Here is a 17676-nt window from a genome sequence, read left to right as displayed (position 1 = left end):
GTGGCTCAGGAACACTGTCCTTCCCCTGCAGCCCCTGGAACCAGAGTCTGAGATCTGCGGCTTTGGTGGCAGAATTTATAGAGACCCCCTCTGGTCTCTTCTCAGCTGTTTTCAGGCAAGTGGCTGTCGTTGGGCCCCGGAGACCAAGCAAGTCCTCCAGGCAGGGTTCTGCAGGAGGGACCTAGGGGACCCCCAGCCCTGGCTCTGAGCCAACTACCAGAGGGGTTTTCCAGCCTCCACCCCTGGTGTAGGAGAAAAGGGGATGACGACATCAGCCCCTGAGCCAACTCTGGGATGCCTTGACCCCATCTCCCAGCCTGAGTTCTCTCATTTGGGGGCTCCCCATGTCCTCAGCATGTGGGATGGAGTAGGGGTGAGGAGGAAGATCTGACAGCTGGGGTGCAGCACTTCCCCCCGCCCCCCACCAGGTAACCCGCATAGCATGACCGTAGAGGCAGTGGTTCCCTCTGATATGCTCCATCGCCCCGTCTCCCTGAGCCCCAACCCCACTCTCTTTCCAAACCAAGATGTGCCTCTAAGGCGCCACATTTGGGGATCCCACTCCTGTCCCCATGCCATGGTGCCCCTGGTGCAGCCCTCTGCCTTGAGGTGTCAATCTCCGGATACACTTGAGGAGCAGCTGGGGTGTGGCTGGTGGAGCCTGGGGAGCCGCAGGGGAAACTGGATTCAGATTATTCAGGTTCCCAAGCTGTTCTTTCAAAACTGTCAAAGCCCAAACCAATCAAATCGGGTCTTTGGGGGTGTGACCCATGTATTAGTATTTTTGAAACTCCTCAACTGATCCCAATGTGTAGACATGCTTGGGAACCACTGCTTGGGGCTTTATACCTTCTCAAAGCACTTGCACATTCATTTTCCCACTTGAACTTCAAATTAAAACTTGCTCATTTTTGTAAAGCAATTATACTCAATAAAGATATAAAAAAAAACTTGCTCATTTCACAGGCAGGGCAAGGTTTTGTTAAAAAAATATATATATATATACACACAATAAATAAATATATATACTAAATATATATGCTAAATATGTAAATAATGTTTATCAGATTCAATTTGTACTCCCTGCAGAAATTTTAGAAACACAGAAATTAAAAAGAAGAAAATGAAAATTACCTGAATCTCATCCTTTAGTGACAGTTACTGTTGACACCTGTTTTGTTTCCTTTATTTCCTCGTTTCCTTAAAGTTGAGGAAACTGAGGTAGAGAAACATGAGGTAACTTTCCCGAGATCATGGAGCTCCCAAGGAGCAGGGTCAGGATTTGAACCCAGGGAATTGATGGGTTGTTGTGAGGTCTAAAGGGGCTGGTGCATGCCAAGGGCACCCACTGTGTGCAGGGGTCTGTGAAAGGAGGGGGCTCAACAGGGAAAGAGGGAGGCAGCCCTCGGGCAGGTTTCTATCCTGTCCTTGTGTGTCCAGAGCAGGAGCATGGAGGCCAACACCACGTCCACCGCCGGGCTCACAGCTACACCTGAGCGACTGCTCCGACTCCTCTTTGCCGGGGTCTGTGGCCTCGTCCCCAGGTGGGGCTGCTGGCGGTGGGCCGGGGTCTGGGCGCCCCCCACCCACTCCTCACCTTGACCAACAGCCTCACGGCGAGCATCACGCTGTCTGACCTGCTCTTCCTGGCCGGCGTGGTGCCTGTGCTCCTGCTGAGCTTCCTGTGGCAGGACTGGTGGCTGGGACCCACCATCTGCACCATCAGCCAGGCTGCCAACACCACCACCATGTTCTGCACCTTCTATGGCATGGTGGCCATGGCTCTTCTGTGCCACGTGGCAGTGGCCTGGCCTGACGCGGCCCTCCCGTCTGGCCTGGGTGTCCGCCTGCTGCTCTGTGGGGCCACGTGGGTCCTGGGGCTCACTGCATCGCTACCCAACTGGCTGCTCCAGCGAGTGGTCGTGGAGGAGGAGGCCCAGGCCTGCCTCTTGCTCCTGAACCCTGCTCAGACCTCCTGCTACTTCACCCTGCTGGGAGCTCTGGCCTTCCTGCCTTGCATGATGGGGCTGGGCTCCTCTTTCAGCCACCTGGGCTGGCTCCTGTGGAGACATACCCGTAGCCCCGGGGGTAGAACATCTGGGAGCACCGGGAGAACACAGGGCTCATCCTTGTGGTGCCGGTGGTCTTCATGCAGATGTGGGGACCCTGCTCTGTGCTAGGCTATGTGGCAGCTGTGGGTGACCTGCCTGCCATGCTGGTGGCTTTTGTGGCATCCAGCCTCTCCACCATCCTGGCCTACTCCAACTGTGCTGTCAGCCCCATCCTCTGCTTCTACCTCTCTTGCCCCTTCCAGGCAAGGCTCAGGGACCTCTTCTGCAGGCCAATGGCAGCCAGGCATCCCAGGGATGTGGGAGGGGCTGGTGTGGCGATAGAGAGAATCCAGCCTGGACATAACAGGGCCCCAGGAAGCCTATGGGGTCTGGCGGGGGTCTGAGAGGTTAGGCTGATGGGAGAGCTGAGATTCAAGAGAGGTGGGGAGACCCCTATGACATAGATCCCATCCCCTCCATTTTACCAGTTGGGAGACTAAGATCCAGAGAGAGCAGGCGTAGCCCAGCAAAGGTGACACAGCAATTAAATGGCAACTAGGTCGCTGATCCCATTCCACCTTGGGGCTCAGACAGATAACTATAGGCTCCATTACTTTCTAGTAGTATGACTTGAACAAGTCCCTTGACCTCTCTATGCCTCAGTTTTCTCATCTGGAAAATAGGATCATGATAGTACCTTCTTGATGGTGTTGTTATGAAGGTAAACTTTCTTAATACATATAAAGTGCTTAGAAGAATGCTTGGTACTTAGTAAGTACATATGAGTGTTGGTCATTACTATTATTATAATCTTATTTTTATTAATTCAGGGGCATTTGAAGTGAGAGTGGTAAAGGGACTTCTAAAGGCAGAAAAGTGGGTAGAGGAATGATCTGGGGGCTGATCATTCCTGGGGTCCTCAGTCCTGGGGTAAGGCCTGGGGATTGAATGGGCTGCCTGGGTAGAGGCTCACAGCCCAGGGGGACCCTTCAGTTGCCTCTCCCTTCTCTGCCTGTCCTCCCCCAGCTCTGTCCCACACACACCTCTCAGCCCAATAAAGGAATATCATAAAGTAAAGTCAAAATGGAGCCGTGAGTCTGGGCCTGTGAATTTCCAAACGCCCTCCTTTCTTCTCTGTGGTTTCTCTTCCTGATGTGGCAGGGGCAGGGGCCCCTTTTGAGGCCCCTTCCTTCTCTCCAGAGGCAACTGGAGGTCTTCACCTCTCCTACCCCATCCCCTCTGAGAAGTTCCCCAACTCCATGACCTCCTCTGGCCTCCTGGGAAAAAGCCTCAGGCTTTTGTGTTGGCCTGGGAACCAGGGAGACTGTCTCTACTGAAATTCCCAAGACAACATGTTCTGCTTGGTGATAGTGTTACAGCCAAACACACACACACACACCCTGACCCCATGGTCAAAACGCTTAGAAAACACTGGGATGAACCAAGTCAAAATAGTCTCTTTGCCACAGGACTAATCAAAGCCTCTAATACCCTGAAGGCCATGGGGACTCTCTGAGAGGGGCTCAGAGTGGGCAGTTTCCCAAAACCCATGCCAGGGAACCAGTGTTCCGTGGAACACACCTTGGGAAAGAACCCAGCTACCGTGTTGAGCACAGTAAAGACACTCTCGGTGCACCAGTGGCAGCAGCTCTGAGCCTCGACTGCCCTGCCAGGCGGCCTTCTCCTCCCGATGCTTTCCCACGGGAGCCCAAGGTGAGGTAAAAACGGGCTGCTGGTTATGGGAACTTTCTTCTTCTCGAGCTATGACTCCAGCCGGTACCCACTCAAAGTGGATCGGAATGCAAGTCAGAGGGGCATCTAATTATAAGGACCGTGGTGAATCAGCTCTAATTTACCATAAAATCATCTAAGAAGCAAGCAAGTCCCAAACTTTGGTATAATTAACACCAATTTCTTGTGATGTGCTGGTCGGGAAAGGCTGCCTGGAGGGCTCATCTGAGAGCAAACTCACCCAGAGAAGGGAGAAATCCCCTTTCCCTGTGATCCTGGTCCCTCATGGTCACAGGGACTTATATGTGAAGAGGGACAAGGAGGAAAGTGGTGTTTACTGTGCATCTAGTGCAGCAGGCCCTGGGAATGTCACACGCTTCATGCGTGCACATCTACGTGTCACTCTGACCACACAACGATCCCGCAAGGGAGGAGTGACAGTCCCATCACACAGAGGAGCAGTAAGTCATCCTGGGCACATGACCTGTGTGGCATTTAGGCTGCCCCAAGAGCCCCGCTTTGGTGGCCACAGATCCTGGTCCCTCTCATTGGTTTGGTGTTGATACCCCAGGGTGGTAGGATCTCCTTGCTTATTGCTCCAGAGCAGGGGTTAGGCCCATGAGGGTGCAACTGTGTGTGAGACAGTGTCTCCAACCTGAGCAGGGCCTGGCACTAATGCTCAGTAAATACTTGTTGAGAGATGAGTGATCAGATGCAGTAAAGTCACCCACGGAATAATCTGATCATGTTACTCACCTCTCTCACCTCCTCAGTGGCTCCCTGATTCACTCAGAGTAATGCTGAAGGCCTTTCTGTGGCCTGCAAGGCCCTGCACATTCCAGATTCTTTACCCCCAACCCCATCTCCTGCATTCTCCCCTCCTTAATGCAGCTTCAACCACACTGGCCTCCTTAATGTTCTTCAAACACACCTCAGGGCCTTTGCACTTGCTGCTCCTTCTCCTTGGAGCCCTTGTGCCTCAGATATCAGCATGCCTCCCTCTCTCATTTTCTCGGGGCTCATCTAACTGTCATCTCCTCAGAAAGGCCCTCCTTCCCTGACCACCTCATCTAAAATATCATCCTGTCATTCTCTATCCTCTTATTCTCTTATTTTTCTTTGTGACTCTTATCACCACCAGAAATTACATTATTTACCTATTATGTGCTTACTGTGTTTCCCCTGTCCTATTTGTGTGTCTGTTGTAAGTTCCATGTGGAGACAGGGCCTATGTTTTGTTCATTGCTGCATCCTCAGTGCCTAGCATAGACCCTGGCACACAGTAGTTGCTCAGTACATTTTTTTGAACAAAAGGATGGAAGAAAGAGAGAGGAGAACCTGAACTCTGTCACACAGCAACATCTGTGCTATTTTTCACAGGAGAAAGGAAAACAAGGAACTTTAGTAAAAGAACCAAATTTACTTCAGTTTAAGGCAAATTCCACACAGAGACTGTCTTAGAGACAGGCACAGGACCAGACAGCATAGAAACACCACCATCATGCATGACAGGAAGGGAAGCAGCGTCTGGCAACAGACGGGGTAGGGCCTGGTCTCCACCCAGGAACGGGAGGTTCAGTGGGCTGAGGAGCCCCATGCGGCAGGAGGGACTGGCATGCATGACCATGTGGGTAAAGGCTGGGCAGCTGGGTGGGCCCAGGGATGAGATCATCTTTCTCACCTTTCCCACAGCAGGGGCAAGGGCTCAGGCTCAGACGCCAGAGCCCAAGGCTGAAGGACGAGGGTGGATTTAGGGTGATGGGATGGAACAGGGTGACCCTAAAACCAAGACGGCCTTAAGGGGTTGCACTGGTGAGGAGTGGGATGGGGGAAGCTGGGCGTGGGATGAATGTGGACTCTCAGGGTATCAGAGCTAAAGGTAAACCCAGGGTCATCTGGTCAACCCTCTTGCCTTACAGATGTGGAAACTGAGACCCAGAAAGTAGAAAGGACTTGTTCAGGTTCCCACAGCCGGCAATGGCTGGAGGCAGAACTTGAACCCAGGACTCCCATCCCCTATCCCCATAGGATAGAGGGGCAGTGTGGGAGTGCTGGAGCTGGGCTGCTTCTTGCCCAGGCCTCCAGGTGGGCAGCAGAAGATGGTGCCCCAAGGACCCTGGGCAGTCTCCGGGGAGAAAGGGGGATTCCTGGAGCCAGGAGCCAACTGTGGAGGTACCTACGGGCTCAGACCAGGGAGAGGCCTGTGGATCTGTGTTCTAGAACCAGAGTCATACTGGGCTTGAGAGGCACCAGAAACGACTCTGTGCCTGAAAAGTCTCCATTCCTTGCCCACCATGTGGCCTCCATCTACTATCACAGCATCCCCTTCATGGGTCTGTAGGACTCCCAATTCATGCAAGGGTCCCAACGAGGGGTCACATGTTTAGGCACTCCTGCAAACCCAGCAGCCTCACAGGGTTCACCGGAAATGGGACAGGATAGATACTGGGTGGGGGTCAGGGGCCAGGTATAGGAGTAGACACCACAGGAGGAGGGGAGGGAGAAGGGGGCCTGGAGGTGGGAGGCTTAGCCCAGGCTTCAGGGTGATATAGGAGCAGACGGGACTACCCAGGTAATAGCTCAGGTGGGCTGAGCGGGACCCCAGTCGTCCTGATTAACATCTTCCTGGCTGGTCCAGAACCAGGTGTCAATGAAAGGAGAGAAGAGCAGGGGCCCAGATCCCCACCTCCACCACCCGTACCCCCAAACTCTAGGGGCTTGGGCAGTATGGGAAGGAGTCTCCAGAAGCCCCACCCCCTGTGGGCCTCCCAGGCACACGTGTTCCAAAGGCTGGGCAGGATGGTCTGTAGCTGGGTCTGGGTACCCCGCCTCCCTTTCTACTGGCCTAAGCCCCAGCCATCTGAGCAGACAAGGCTCAGATGTGCGTGTGCAGGGGGGAAGCAGGGGGCGTGCGGGTGGGGGACTGCGGGGGCGAGCGCTCTGGGGCCGCGGGCAGGGTGCGAGGGCGGATGCCCTGCGCCTTCATGTAGGACACCAGCTGGTCAGGAATCTCAGCCAGCACATCGCGGGCCAGGCGCGCCATGCTCAGCACGTGGTTGCCCGTGCGGTCCACATAGTCCCTGAAGGGCACAAACTGTCCAGTAGGGGAGGCAGGGTCAGGCGAGGTCTCCCTCTGGACACCAGTCCCCCAAATCTCCAGGTCTGGGATCCTGTCCCACTTCTCCCCAGCCTCTGCCCACTTCACTCAAGCCCTCCCCGTCATGGTGAATTCTCTGAGGGACTGTATCATAGTCCCTGTTCTGTCATTCACTCAACAAATAACTTACTGCACACCTATTCATGCCAGGAAACAATACACCACTGAACAAGATCCCTTCATCTCTGCAGTCTTGGCACCAAGCAGAGGCATTTAGCAGGCACTCAGGAAATGCTGAAGGAATCCCCTGGCTTCTGGAAAATGGGCCCTGCGGGTCTCCTCCCACCTCTCCTGCAGGGTGCTCTCTGTCTCTGCTTCTGCTCTTCCCTTTCTGGGCCAACACCTACAGTCGGGCCCCTCTGGCTTTGTCCCAGGAGGTGTCTGCCCCCCTTCCCAGTGCCTCAGGCTCACTCCTGCCTCCAGGCCTTTGTATACACAGGTCCCACCTCCCAGACTGCCCTTGCTCCAGTTTCTAGCTCCCTGTCTTTGGTCTCCACACCTGGAATGGCCCCTCCCCCTTAATTTTTTTAATGGGGGAGGGGGTGGTATGGAGAATGTTGGGTTTTTTATTCTGAATCTCCTAAGCACTAGGGACTCCGTGTGCAAGAGATTCACAAGGGATGTGCTTACTGACGTGCATTCTGAGGCTTGACTGGACTGGGATTCCCTGAGGACAAAGACCTGTCTGCTCGTTACATTTGCCATCCTACATGGAGACGTTGGTATTGATTCAATCAACCAAGCAACATTCGTTCTTGGAAAGGGCTGCAGCAACACTAAAGACACCTCCCCTCGCTTCATGGGGTTTGCCATCTCACTTAGGAAGGCAGCCCAGCAGAAAATAACAGAAGGCACAAGTAATCAGGCCTCTGTGCTCTACAGGAGACCCTGGAGGCCTGGGGCTTAGGGAGGGCATGGCAGAGCATTCCAGTCAGGGCAACACAGTGTTAGGGGTGAGTCTCAGACGTGGTAGAGGTGGGTCCAGCCCTAAGACTGACTCCTGTTTCCTTCTGTGTGGCCAAGCCATTCTAGGGCTCCCAGTGCCTCCTTCCAGGGCCCCTTTCCAGAGAAGCCCCTAGAAGGGGGAGTTAGGTCAGCCTGCCTAGAGGGGCTCTTGCATTTTCTGTGGGGCAGGCAGGGTCTGGGCTTCACCTGGACAATGTCCCGCTCGGCCAGCTTTCCCCGGGAGGAGATCCGCACGTCATCACCATCCAGCTCCACCATGGCTGTGGGGGGGGAGGGGCAAAGGCATGGGGTGGGGGGACTAATTGGTGGGCACCTGGGCCTGGCAGGACAGAGACCGCCAGCCCAGACCCCCACGTTAGAGATGAGAAAACTGAGGCCAGGAGATAGGAGGAGCCCAATCACACGAGTCTCTGACTTCTAGCCCATGGTGCCACTCCCCCACCCTCCACAGGCTCCCAGGGTGGAGCAGGGAGGAGTGACTTGGGGCCTCCTCCCCACAGCCTTGGTGTGTGGGTGTGCGGTACACACCTTGACACACCCCTCCCTGTGCAAACAAACGCACACTCACACCCTGCCTGCTCATCCAGATAGCTGCACACACCCCAGTGTGAGCTCTCACTCTTTTGGGAGGGGACATTTCCAAGGGCCTGAAGCCTCTGGGGGGAACATCTAGGGGGGTGGGGACTCACCATCAAACTCTGCCTGGCCCACGCCGATGATGATGATAGACATGGGGAGTTTGGCAGCCTGGGAGACAACATGGGAGGTAGGCGGGGTGGTACCCAGCCGAGGCGCCAGTTACAAGAAACGGGAGATCACAGGTAAGGACAGGAAGGGGTGAGTCAAAAGAAGAAAGGCAGGAGGACAGGGAGGAAATGGAAGAGAGAAGGATGGAGACACACAGAGAAACACAGAAAAGGGGGAGGAGGAAGGAGAGAGGATAGCCAAGGATACAGGGACACCAGAGAGGAAGAGGGGGTGGAGAGGGCAGGAGGGAGAGGGAGAAATGGGTCATAGGTTTGCTTCTGCAAGACACTCCTGTCCCCTCTTCTGCCTCTGGACCTCCGTCATGTGGGACAGCTTTTACGTGGGCCCAGAGGGAGGGCCAGCTGTGGCTGGGGCCCCTATATAGGGAGACGACCCGGTAGGGAGAGCCATGTTCCTGGGCCTCCCGCTCCTTGGACCTCCCTCCTCTTCTACCTGGCCAAGCCAGGCTGGGGTTTGGGGCAGCAGCCCTAGAGATGGGTTAATGAGGGCACCATGGGAGTCTGGATGGAGTGGACCATCCAGTGTGATGTGAAGAGGTAGGTAGAGAGCTCGCCAGCCAGATCCTTTATCAGCCGGAACACCCTCTACCGCCAAAACCCTACTGCTGGCCCTCTAGGCTCTACAGTAAGAAGCCAGGAGTGGTTCCAAAGAGGGCAGGGAGAGGAGAAGTCATGCCCCAAGGGTTTCCCTAAAGGAGGAGGGGAGGTGCACCCCCAGGTTTCCCCATGCTCCATCCCCATCCCTGCTCACATTGACGATAGCCTCCTTGGTCTGTGCCATGTCTGAAATGACCCCATCCGTGATGATGAGCAGCACCGAGTACTGGGAGCCGTCCTGCACCTCGGCCGCATTCCTGGGGCAGGGTGGGGTCAGAGGTCTGTCTGGTGGGACGCTGGGCGTGTCATCCCCCCAACACAAGGACCCTTAACACTAGTGGGGACAGCTCTTCGGTGGGAGGGGGTCTCTTTAGGGTCAGGCCTCCCTGAAAAGCAAATCAGTGGGAAGGGACACTCCCTCCCGCCTTCCCAGGAGGACAGTGGTAGGAGGAAGCACCTTGCAAGCTGTGGGGATGGTCCAGTGACCGCCACACTCACCTGGCCACATGGGTGACCACGGGGGCGAAGTTGGTGGGGCCGTAGAGCTGCACCGTGCGCAGGCTGTGGTGGTAGGCCTCCAGGATGCCATCGATGCCACAGCATGAGGGGTTCTCCTGGTTGCCGTTCTGGGGGCACAGAGGGCAAGGAGGCTGAGCCCAGGAAGGAAGGAGGGATGGGAAGGAGGAAAGCTGGGTGGTCTGTGGGGGCAGAGCCAGGGTTGGGGAGGTCAGCAGGCCTGGGCTCTCCTAGACTCTTCTCTGGTGGGGCTTCGGAGGCTCGGGGCAGGGGAGGGAGCACTCAGGGCCCACCGTGAAGGGCAGCACATGCTCTAGGTGAGCAGGGTCCAGACCTGCTCCTTGCCCTACTCCCTGTACCTGCTCAGACAGCATCCCCCTGACCCCCAGAGCCCTGGATGCCTAGGGAACCTCGGGCAAACCCACTACCCCCTAAAATGACTGCAGAGTCTGAGCTGCTCTGGAAGGGCCAGCAGCTGCTCCATCCTCCTGTGTCCTGTGCCCAGCACAGTGCCTGGCACCCTACGGGCATGGGAGGGACATTTGCTGTGAGTGATCCAGCAACCGACTGAGTGTCCCCAGCTCATGGGAAGGAGGGAAAGGAGGTGGCCTGAGGAGCCATCTCTACAGGGCCCCCATTTCAGACCAACCCAGGGAACTCCTGGAACTACCCACAGTTGTCCATACCCAACCCACAACCTTTTAGCCTCATTTCTGGGGCCTTGCGGAATAGTTCAGCCACATCCCCACTCCACCTCCACCTGGGTCTTGTTAGGAAAAGGAGGGCAGAGCCCACTGTGGACGGCTTCAGACTTGGAGGGGACGTGCTCGTGACTGAGGTGGGGAGTGGGTTTCTGGAAGCTCTGACACAAGCTCCCCTACATCCAGCAGGCAGCCTACCTCTGCAAAGACTGCACCTCAAGTCCCTAGGCGGGCAGGATGGGAATGCCCCCCACCCCAGGCCCGTCACCACACCCCCAGCCTGGTCAGCCCTCAGCCCTTTCTCCCAGGACCTCCTACCAGCGGGAACTCATGGGATACCCTGCCGTCAGGGGGTAGTTTGGCCCCAAAGCCAAGGGCGGGGAACATCTTGTCGCTGTCGTAGTGCTGGATGATCTCCCCGACGGCGGTCAGTGCAAGTGCGTAGGCGTTCAGCTGGTAGGGACTCATATAGTGCAGAGACGTGGACTGCGAGGGGTTCCCTGCAAGACAGGCCATGGGGACATTTGCCGGCCTGGACACTCCAAGTCACCAGGCTCAGAATGCGGTGTCCAAGGGAACCCTTTTCTTTCTCTCTTACCACACATTCAATCCTTTAGCAAATCATGGCTGCTAAACCCTCAGAATACATCCAGAATCCCACCTATACTTCTCCCCTCCTCCATGATACCACCCTCTTGCTCATAGGACTACAGCAGCCCAATCTCCGTCTTTCCACCCTTGTGTCCATACTCAGCATACCAGCCAGAGTGAGTCTACGTCAAAACTCAGGCAGCTAATCACACCTCTTCTCTGCTCAAAATGCCCCAGTGCTCCCGTCTCACCAGGAATTAAATCTGAAGTCCTTACAAGGGCCCACAAAACCCCACTTGATCTGGCCTGCGGTTACCCCTCTCCTCATCTTCTACCATCCTGTCACTCACTCAGTTCTGGTCTCTCACCATTCCCACCTCAGGGCCTCGGCAAAGGCTGTTTCTTCTGCTCTGGGACGCTTTTCCACAGATGTGCACATGGCTTGCTCCCTCACCTCTTGAGGTCTGCTGTGGTCTTCCCCGAGCAGCCTATTGAAAGTTACAGCCTCCTCCATACTCCCTATCCCTCTTCCTGACTTGTTTTTCTCCACAGCCCTTGTCACCACTAATATTGTCCATATTTTAGTTACTCGTTTATTAACAAGAGGCAGTACAGCACAGACAGTCAAGTATTAATCCTTTCTGCCTCCTACCAGCTGTGTGATCCTGCATAAGTTTCTTAACCACTCAGCCTCAGTCTCCTCATCTGTAGAATGGGGGTAATAACAGTCCCCACCTCACAGAACTGTTGTGAGGATTAAACAGATGTTATTATAACTCTCCTCACTGTTATGAATACTACGGCCCCTCCCAGCTCTGACATCCCACCACTCTGTGATGGGAGGGCCCGCAGCCATGAGGGGGGGTGTTTCTGACACACCTGTGGAATACGAGACCTGGGCATCTTCTGATTGGCACAAAAATGAGCATTGAGCACTGCTAATGGGGGTCCAGAGTCCAAGGAAGGTTGTGATGTTTCTAACAGTGTAAAGTTTGGCATTGATTGCTCCCGGCCACTTGGTCACAGCCCGACACTGGAGAATGTCAGAGGAGGAAGGAAGCCCGAGCAAGGGTGAGGATCGGAGCTCCTGGGCATTCCTGCCTCCCTGAGGACCACAAGGCTCAGTCTTGCCTCTGGCTCTCCCCTCCAGCTTGTGGGGTGAACTGCACAGGGGCTGTGCAATCTGATCCTGTGAGGAAATACCTCTGCTCCAGGGCTCTCCATGGGCCCAGAGAAGCTGTCCTATTGCCCTAAGGAGAGTGGGTATCCTCAAGGGCAAGGCTGTGGCTCAGGGTATGTAGGCCCAGAGGCCAGATTTGTTAGTGACCATGATCCAATCTGGGGGTACCTTCGCCACCTTGGCTGCATCTTTGGTCCTCTAGGCCTAAGTTCCTCCTCTGCGGTGAGGATGAGGCCAGAGGGTATGGGAGATCTGCTCCCAGCTAGGGCCAACTACCACAGCCCTGAAAAGCCCTCCCCTTTCCAGGCCCCCAGCCCTCATTCAGCTCCTCTGCCCATGCCCCCACTCACCATTGGAGGCTGTGAAATCGATGGCCACCGTGAAGTTGATCTGGGTCCTAGAAGAGGAAGAACAGCAGGAGAGTAACCTGGACAAAGGCAGGCCTGTACTGGACAGGGAGCGAGAAACCTGGCTTCCACCCCAGCCCCACTGCTTGTCAGGTATGTAGCCTTGGTGAAGTCACTCATCTCCAGTTCTGGAAAACCGGGATAGTATCATCAGCTACACCCTCCCCCAAAGGGCTGCTGTCAGCATCAAAAGAGTTAGGCAGTGTGACAGCTCTCTGAAGATGATTATGTTCTGCTGGGCACATGGCTGTGATTTCTTATTTCCTCTCCAAACCCTGCCCCTGAGTCCACCTGAGGCCAGTGAAGTAGGGTTTCCCTGTGTTCCTGGTGCAAATTTGGAGTCAGATTCAGGGTTAAAACTTATTTGGCAAAAAAGAAAGACAAAAAGGCATTGTGCATCTCCTGAGGGAAGAACAAATGAAACTGTCTTGCCAAAAAACTGAACTGGAATCTAACTGAGCTTCCAGAACTATCTACTCGTTGTTTACAGGAAACGCAGGGGATAGAGGAATATGTTAAATGACACCATGGGGGATGCGGCCAGTAAAAGCCAGTCTGTGGGTCTGTGGGAAATTCTGTAGGAGCGCTACTGGAAGAGCACCCACGGACCAGCAGAATCAGGATCACCTGGGAATCTGTGAGGAGTCTCAGGCCCCCCGTGGACCTACTGAATCCAAATCCCTTGGTGCGGTGCAGGAATCTCTTTTAGCAAATCCTTCAGGTGCTTGGGGGAATCACAAGATGAAAAGATAATTAGGAATTCCCTGGCAGTCCAGTGATTAGGACTGGGCACTTTTACTGCCGTGGCAACTAATCCCGTGCGCCACAACTACTGAGCCTGTGCTCTAGAGCCCGTGAGCCACAACTACTGAAGCCCACACGCCTAGAGCCGTGCTCTGCAGCAAAGGGAAGCCACCACAATGAGAAGCCTGCGCACTGCAACAAAGAGTAGCCCCACTCGCCGCAACTAGAGAAAGGCCGCACGCAGCAGCGGAGACCCAATGCAGCCAAAAATAAATAAATAAATTTATTTTTTTTAAAAAAAAGATGAGGCAGGGCTCACCTCACCTGCATTTAGAAGATGGTCCCTATCAGAAAGCACAGCACTCTTTCCACTTCATCACAGCTGAGCTGCTGCTCAGGGACCCTTCAATCTCCAGGAAACGTGAAGGACATGGTTAGCAGGAGACCCCACCCAGGGTCTGCTGGCCAGAGACAGTCCTCCCCACACTCTTTCCCCCTCGTCCACTGCCTGGGGACAGAGCATTCAGTAGACTCCAAGCTCTGAGGGAGAAGGAGCCACAAGACGACAAGAGGTGGTTCTGGACTGCAGGACTACAGCTGAGGGACATTGTTGGCCTGGCTCTTCCAAATAAAGGGTGAGGGGAGAGTCAGGCTTTTTTTTTACTCCTTAAGTAAAAACCCTGCTCTGGGTTCTGAAACAGTTCAGAGAAGGAAGGGACTGGATAGCAGCTACTTTTGTGGAAAAGGTACTCCTTGCAGGCTGCTCAGCAACTAGCTCCATCTCGGACTCTGACGTGGGGGCAGAGGAACCCACAGCCTTCCTCCTGGTCCAGGGTGGCGGGGGAGGGAGGCCAGGCAGGAGAGAATCCCTAGACAGAGGCCTCCAGCAGCTGCCTGCCTGGACACACACATCGGCCTCTCACTCAGGTGAGTGTGAAGACAGCAGAGGACGAAAGCCAGGGCTTGCCTCTGTGAGCTCCTTCTCAATGAGACAGCACCCAGCCCTTCAACTCATCCATCTCTATCACACCTCACCTGGGAGCTGCGAGGTGGGCTCATTACTATGGAAGAAATGTGGCATGTGGTGACGGAAAGAACCCTGCTACCGACTAAGTGCTGGGGCCTCGGACACGTCATGTAAAATGGAGATGATCATCTTCACCCAGCCCACTGTGTTCTGTAAATTGGGGGCACTATGCAAATGAGAAGGATAAACAGGATGAGGATTGTTTGAAAATTACCATGGAATATAAGGGGTGGTTGCTTAATAGATGGAGAGCAGATAGAGCAGTTTTGATGGGGGAAGGGAGCCAGGGCAGGGCCTGGAGAAGGCATGGAGGAGGGGCAGGAAAGCCTGTGGGTGACTGCAGGAAGGTCATGTGCTCAGGGGGTAGGAGGAGAGCTCGAGACCTGGGCGCTGCAGGCTCAAGGCAGCAGGGAACCTTGTCATGAGAAAGTAAGTGTGGCTTCCCAGGGCCTGACTTTTCCCTCTGCCCCAGAGAACCAGGCGGCCAAGAGCCCGCTTGGCTGGGATAAGCCTTTGGCAACCGCCCTGCCTGTCTCCTTTCCAGACAGGTGTAATCACTCACCTGGCTGCACCTGTGGGCTCGGCTACCCACACCCGGCCCTGGCACCTGTCCTGGCAGGGAGCGTGCTGGGTAGGACCTCACCTTGGAGTCAGGCTCTCTTTCCATGAGCTGTTGGCTGGAGCCACCAGGCTTCTCTGCCTGCCTGGATGCCGACCTTTCTGGTTCTTTCTGCTCCTTAAACTTGTGTTTGACCATCCCTGGCTCATTTCCCAGTTCCTCCTGCCCTTTGTAGGTCTCTAATGACACTGGGAAGGTTAATCACTGCCCACCCCCCACCAGAGAGACCATCGGTATCAGAAGCTCAGAGCAGGAAGGAACCTTAGAATTCACTTAATTCCAACTCTCTGTGCAGAGGAGACTGATGCCCAGGGAGGGAGAGTGATGTGCCCAAAGTAACCCAGCAAATTCAAGGCAAAGAGGGGCCTAGGGCCTGGGCCTCCTGCCTCCTAGACCGGGGCTCTTTCCACCTCCCTAAGCCCATTTCTCTTTGTCATGGAGTCCCTACCACCTGCAGGTCCCATCTCGGTACAGGGACCTCACGGGACCCAGGCTGGCCTCCGCGGCTCAGTAGTGCCCTCTGCAGCCACTCAGGATCAGGGGCATGCAGGGCTCTGCGTGAGTTGTCTGAGGGTCTGCTCAGAGCCCACGATCGCGGTCTTCGGCCATGGCCTTGAAGAGGCCAGGTGGGGCCAGAGCTGCTCATGTCGATGTGCGGGGCCCCTTCCCTCTCCCTGAGGCCGAAGAAACCAGGCTGCATCTCTTCTCACCCTCCTTTGATGTAGTCAAGAAATGTGCACTCTGACTCCACAGCAAAAGAAAGCAGTGTGACCTTGAAAACAAAAAGACGCTTGGTCAGCGGGGAGCACTAGGCAGAGGGAGAGCATTGCTGACAGCTATGGAGCACCCAGCACGCGCCAGCATTTGCCTGCTTCATTGCAAACAGTGCCCACAACAACTCTGTGAGGTACTATTATTATCTCCATTCTACAAGCAAGGAAACTGAGGCTCAAAGAAGCGATGCGGTGTGTCCAAGGACACTACCAGGACATGGCCGAGTGAGATGGGAACCCAGGTCCGTCTGGAGCCAGACCCTGTGCTCTTGACCTTGATGCCAACTGCATCTTTGGAAGGGCCCTGTCTCTGTCACTGGAGTACAGGGGCTCAAGCCAAGGAATCGAGTTTCCCCTGAGTGGACACGGGTGTGGAGTGTGGAGGGAGGGGGGGGTCTTCCTGACATAGGACTAAGATCTGTCAATGCTGACAAGCTCCATGCTTCCATGTTCCGCTAACTGTTAATCCTGAAATGTGTCTCTTTGGTCTGCAATTGTTTTAAATCTTACTTGTCCCACCTCATCCCTCCAGCATCTTGATCTCTACCCTCTCAGACACAAGACCCTCTTGCTAAACAGCCTGTCCTTTCCCTGGAGGTAACTGAGCATCTGGGGCCCCCTCTCCCAAGCAGAGGTCTCTTGATCTATGCCCCTGGCAGTTCTCTGGCAACAGCTTTCCAAAGACAGGTAGTTACCTGGCAGCTCTTTATGAAAATGATTTAGGATGGTGGAAACAAGTGAAAAGGTTGGCAGCTAAAATCAATTCAATGAGGGAAGATTGGGGCAGGGAACCTTTTACCTGTGTCAGACAACTCCACTCTAGGATTTGGGGTGGCCCCTCCTGGTACAGATTCAGTCATCTTTATCAACTCAGTGGGAGGCCAGGTAGTGCCTCTGCTTGACAAAGGGGACCAGCCATTAGCCCGAATAATGGGAGGGTCTGTGAGTACTGAGCTGGGCCTTGGAGACCCCCACTCGCTGTGGTTACAGTGTTAGGCACCTGGATGGACAAAGCCTCCTTTCTCTAGGAATGGACTATGACAGTGGCCTCTACTCTGACTGTGGTCACTAGACTCCCTGGGAAGCTTTTAAAACATCTTGCAGCTGGAGTGAGGACCCCAAACCAATAATATGAGGATTTCTGGGATAGGGCTCCAGCCCTGGATTTTTTTTTTTTTTTTTTTTTTTAGCTCCTCACATGAGTCTAACCTGCAGCCAGAGTTGAACCCTGCTCCAGGCACTGGGACGAAGTAATTGCCTAACTTGCCTGGCCATATGGATTGACCCAGGGACTTGGTACTCAAAGTACAGTCCCCGAACAACAGTATCAGAATCACCTTGATGCTGAGTAGAAACGCAGATTCTTGGCATTTTAACAAGATCCCCAGGAGACTCTGCACATAGTAAGTAAGGTATGAGAAGCACAAAATACAGATTTCTGGGGTCCAGCCTGGCTTTCCTAAAATAGAACCCCAGGGAACTGGCCTGGGCATCTGTATTTTAACAAGCATCCTGGACCCTGAGTGATTTTTTTATGGTAAAGATTAGGAAATACTGGAGCAAGGGAAAGTCAGGAGACCTCAGCCCAGTCCTGCTCTGTCGCTAACTCACTGTGTGACCTGAGACAAATCACATCTCCTCTCTGGGCCTCAGTCTCTTTATCTCTAAAGTAAGAAAGCTGGATGAGATCAGTGGTTTTCAACCTTTTTTTTTTCAGCTGTACATCTAATATTTCTTAGCTGGGGAACGTGTTGCCTCTCCTAGGGGCATTTGGGAATGTGAGGGAGAGTTTTGGGGTCTCACAATGACTGGGGCTCTATTGCTAGCTATGGCCTGAGGCCAGGGGTGC

The 17676-nt window shown here is 54.5% G+C and overlaps 1 protein-coding gene across 4 annotated transcripts in view; it reads right to left on the bottom strand.

Annotated features, from left to right (window-relative positions):
* Positions 1–6657: 6657 nt before the first annotated feature.
* Positions 6658–17676, bottom strand: part of CPNE5 (copine 5) — a gene marked incomplete at both ends in the record, with an annotated part of 89748 nt that continues 78729 nt past the window's right edge. For all 4 annotated transcript variants that reach the window (XM_082663581.1, XM_082663582.1, XM_082663583.1 and 1 more), the window contains 8 exons: positions 6658–6876; positions 8092–8165; positions 8595–8652; positions 9424–9526; positions 9768–9895; positions 10805–10986; positions 12608–12654; positions 15765–15826. In XM_082663581.1, the coding sequence (XP_082519707.1) occupies positions 6658–6876; positions 8092–8165; positions 8595–8652; positions 9424–9526; positions 9768–9895; positions 10805–10986; positions 12608–12654; positions 15765–15826 (873 nt within the window). The remainder of the gene's footprint in view (positions 6877–8091; positions 8166–8594; positions 8653–9423; positions 9527–9767; positions 9896–10804; positions 10987–12607; positions 12655–15764; positions 15827–17676) is intronic.

This window comes from Grampus griseus (assembly GCF_964374135.1).
Source record: "Grampus griseus genome assembly, chromosome: 10".
Taxonomy (NCBI): Eukaryota; Metazoa; Chordata; class Mammalia; order Artiodactyla; family Delphinidae; genus Grampus; species Grampus griseus.
Note: the sequence above shows the minus strand (reverse complement) of the source record. Positions and strands in the feature narration are given on the sequence as shown.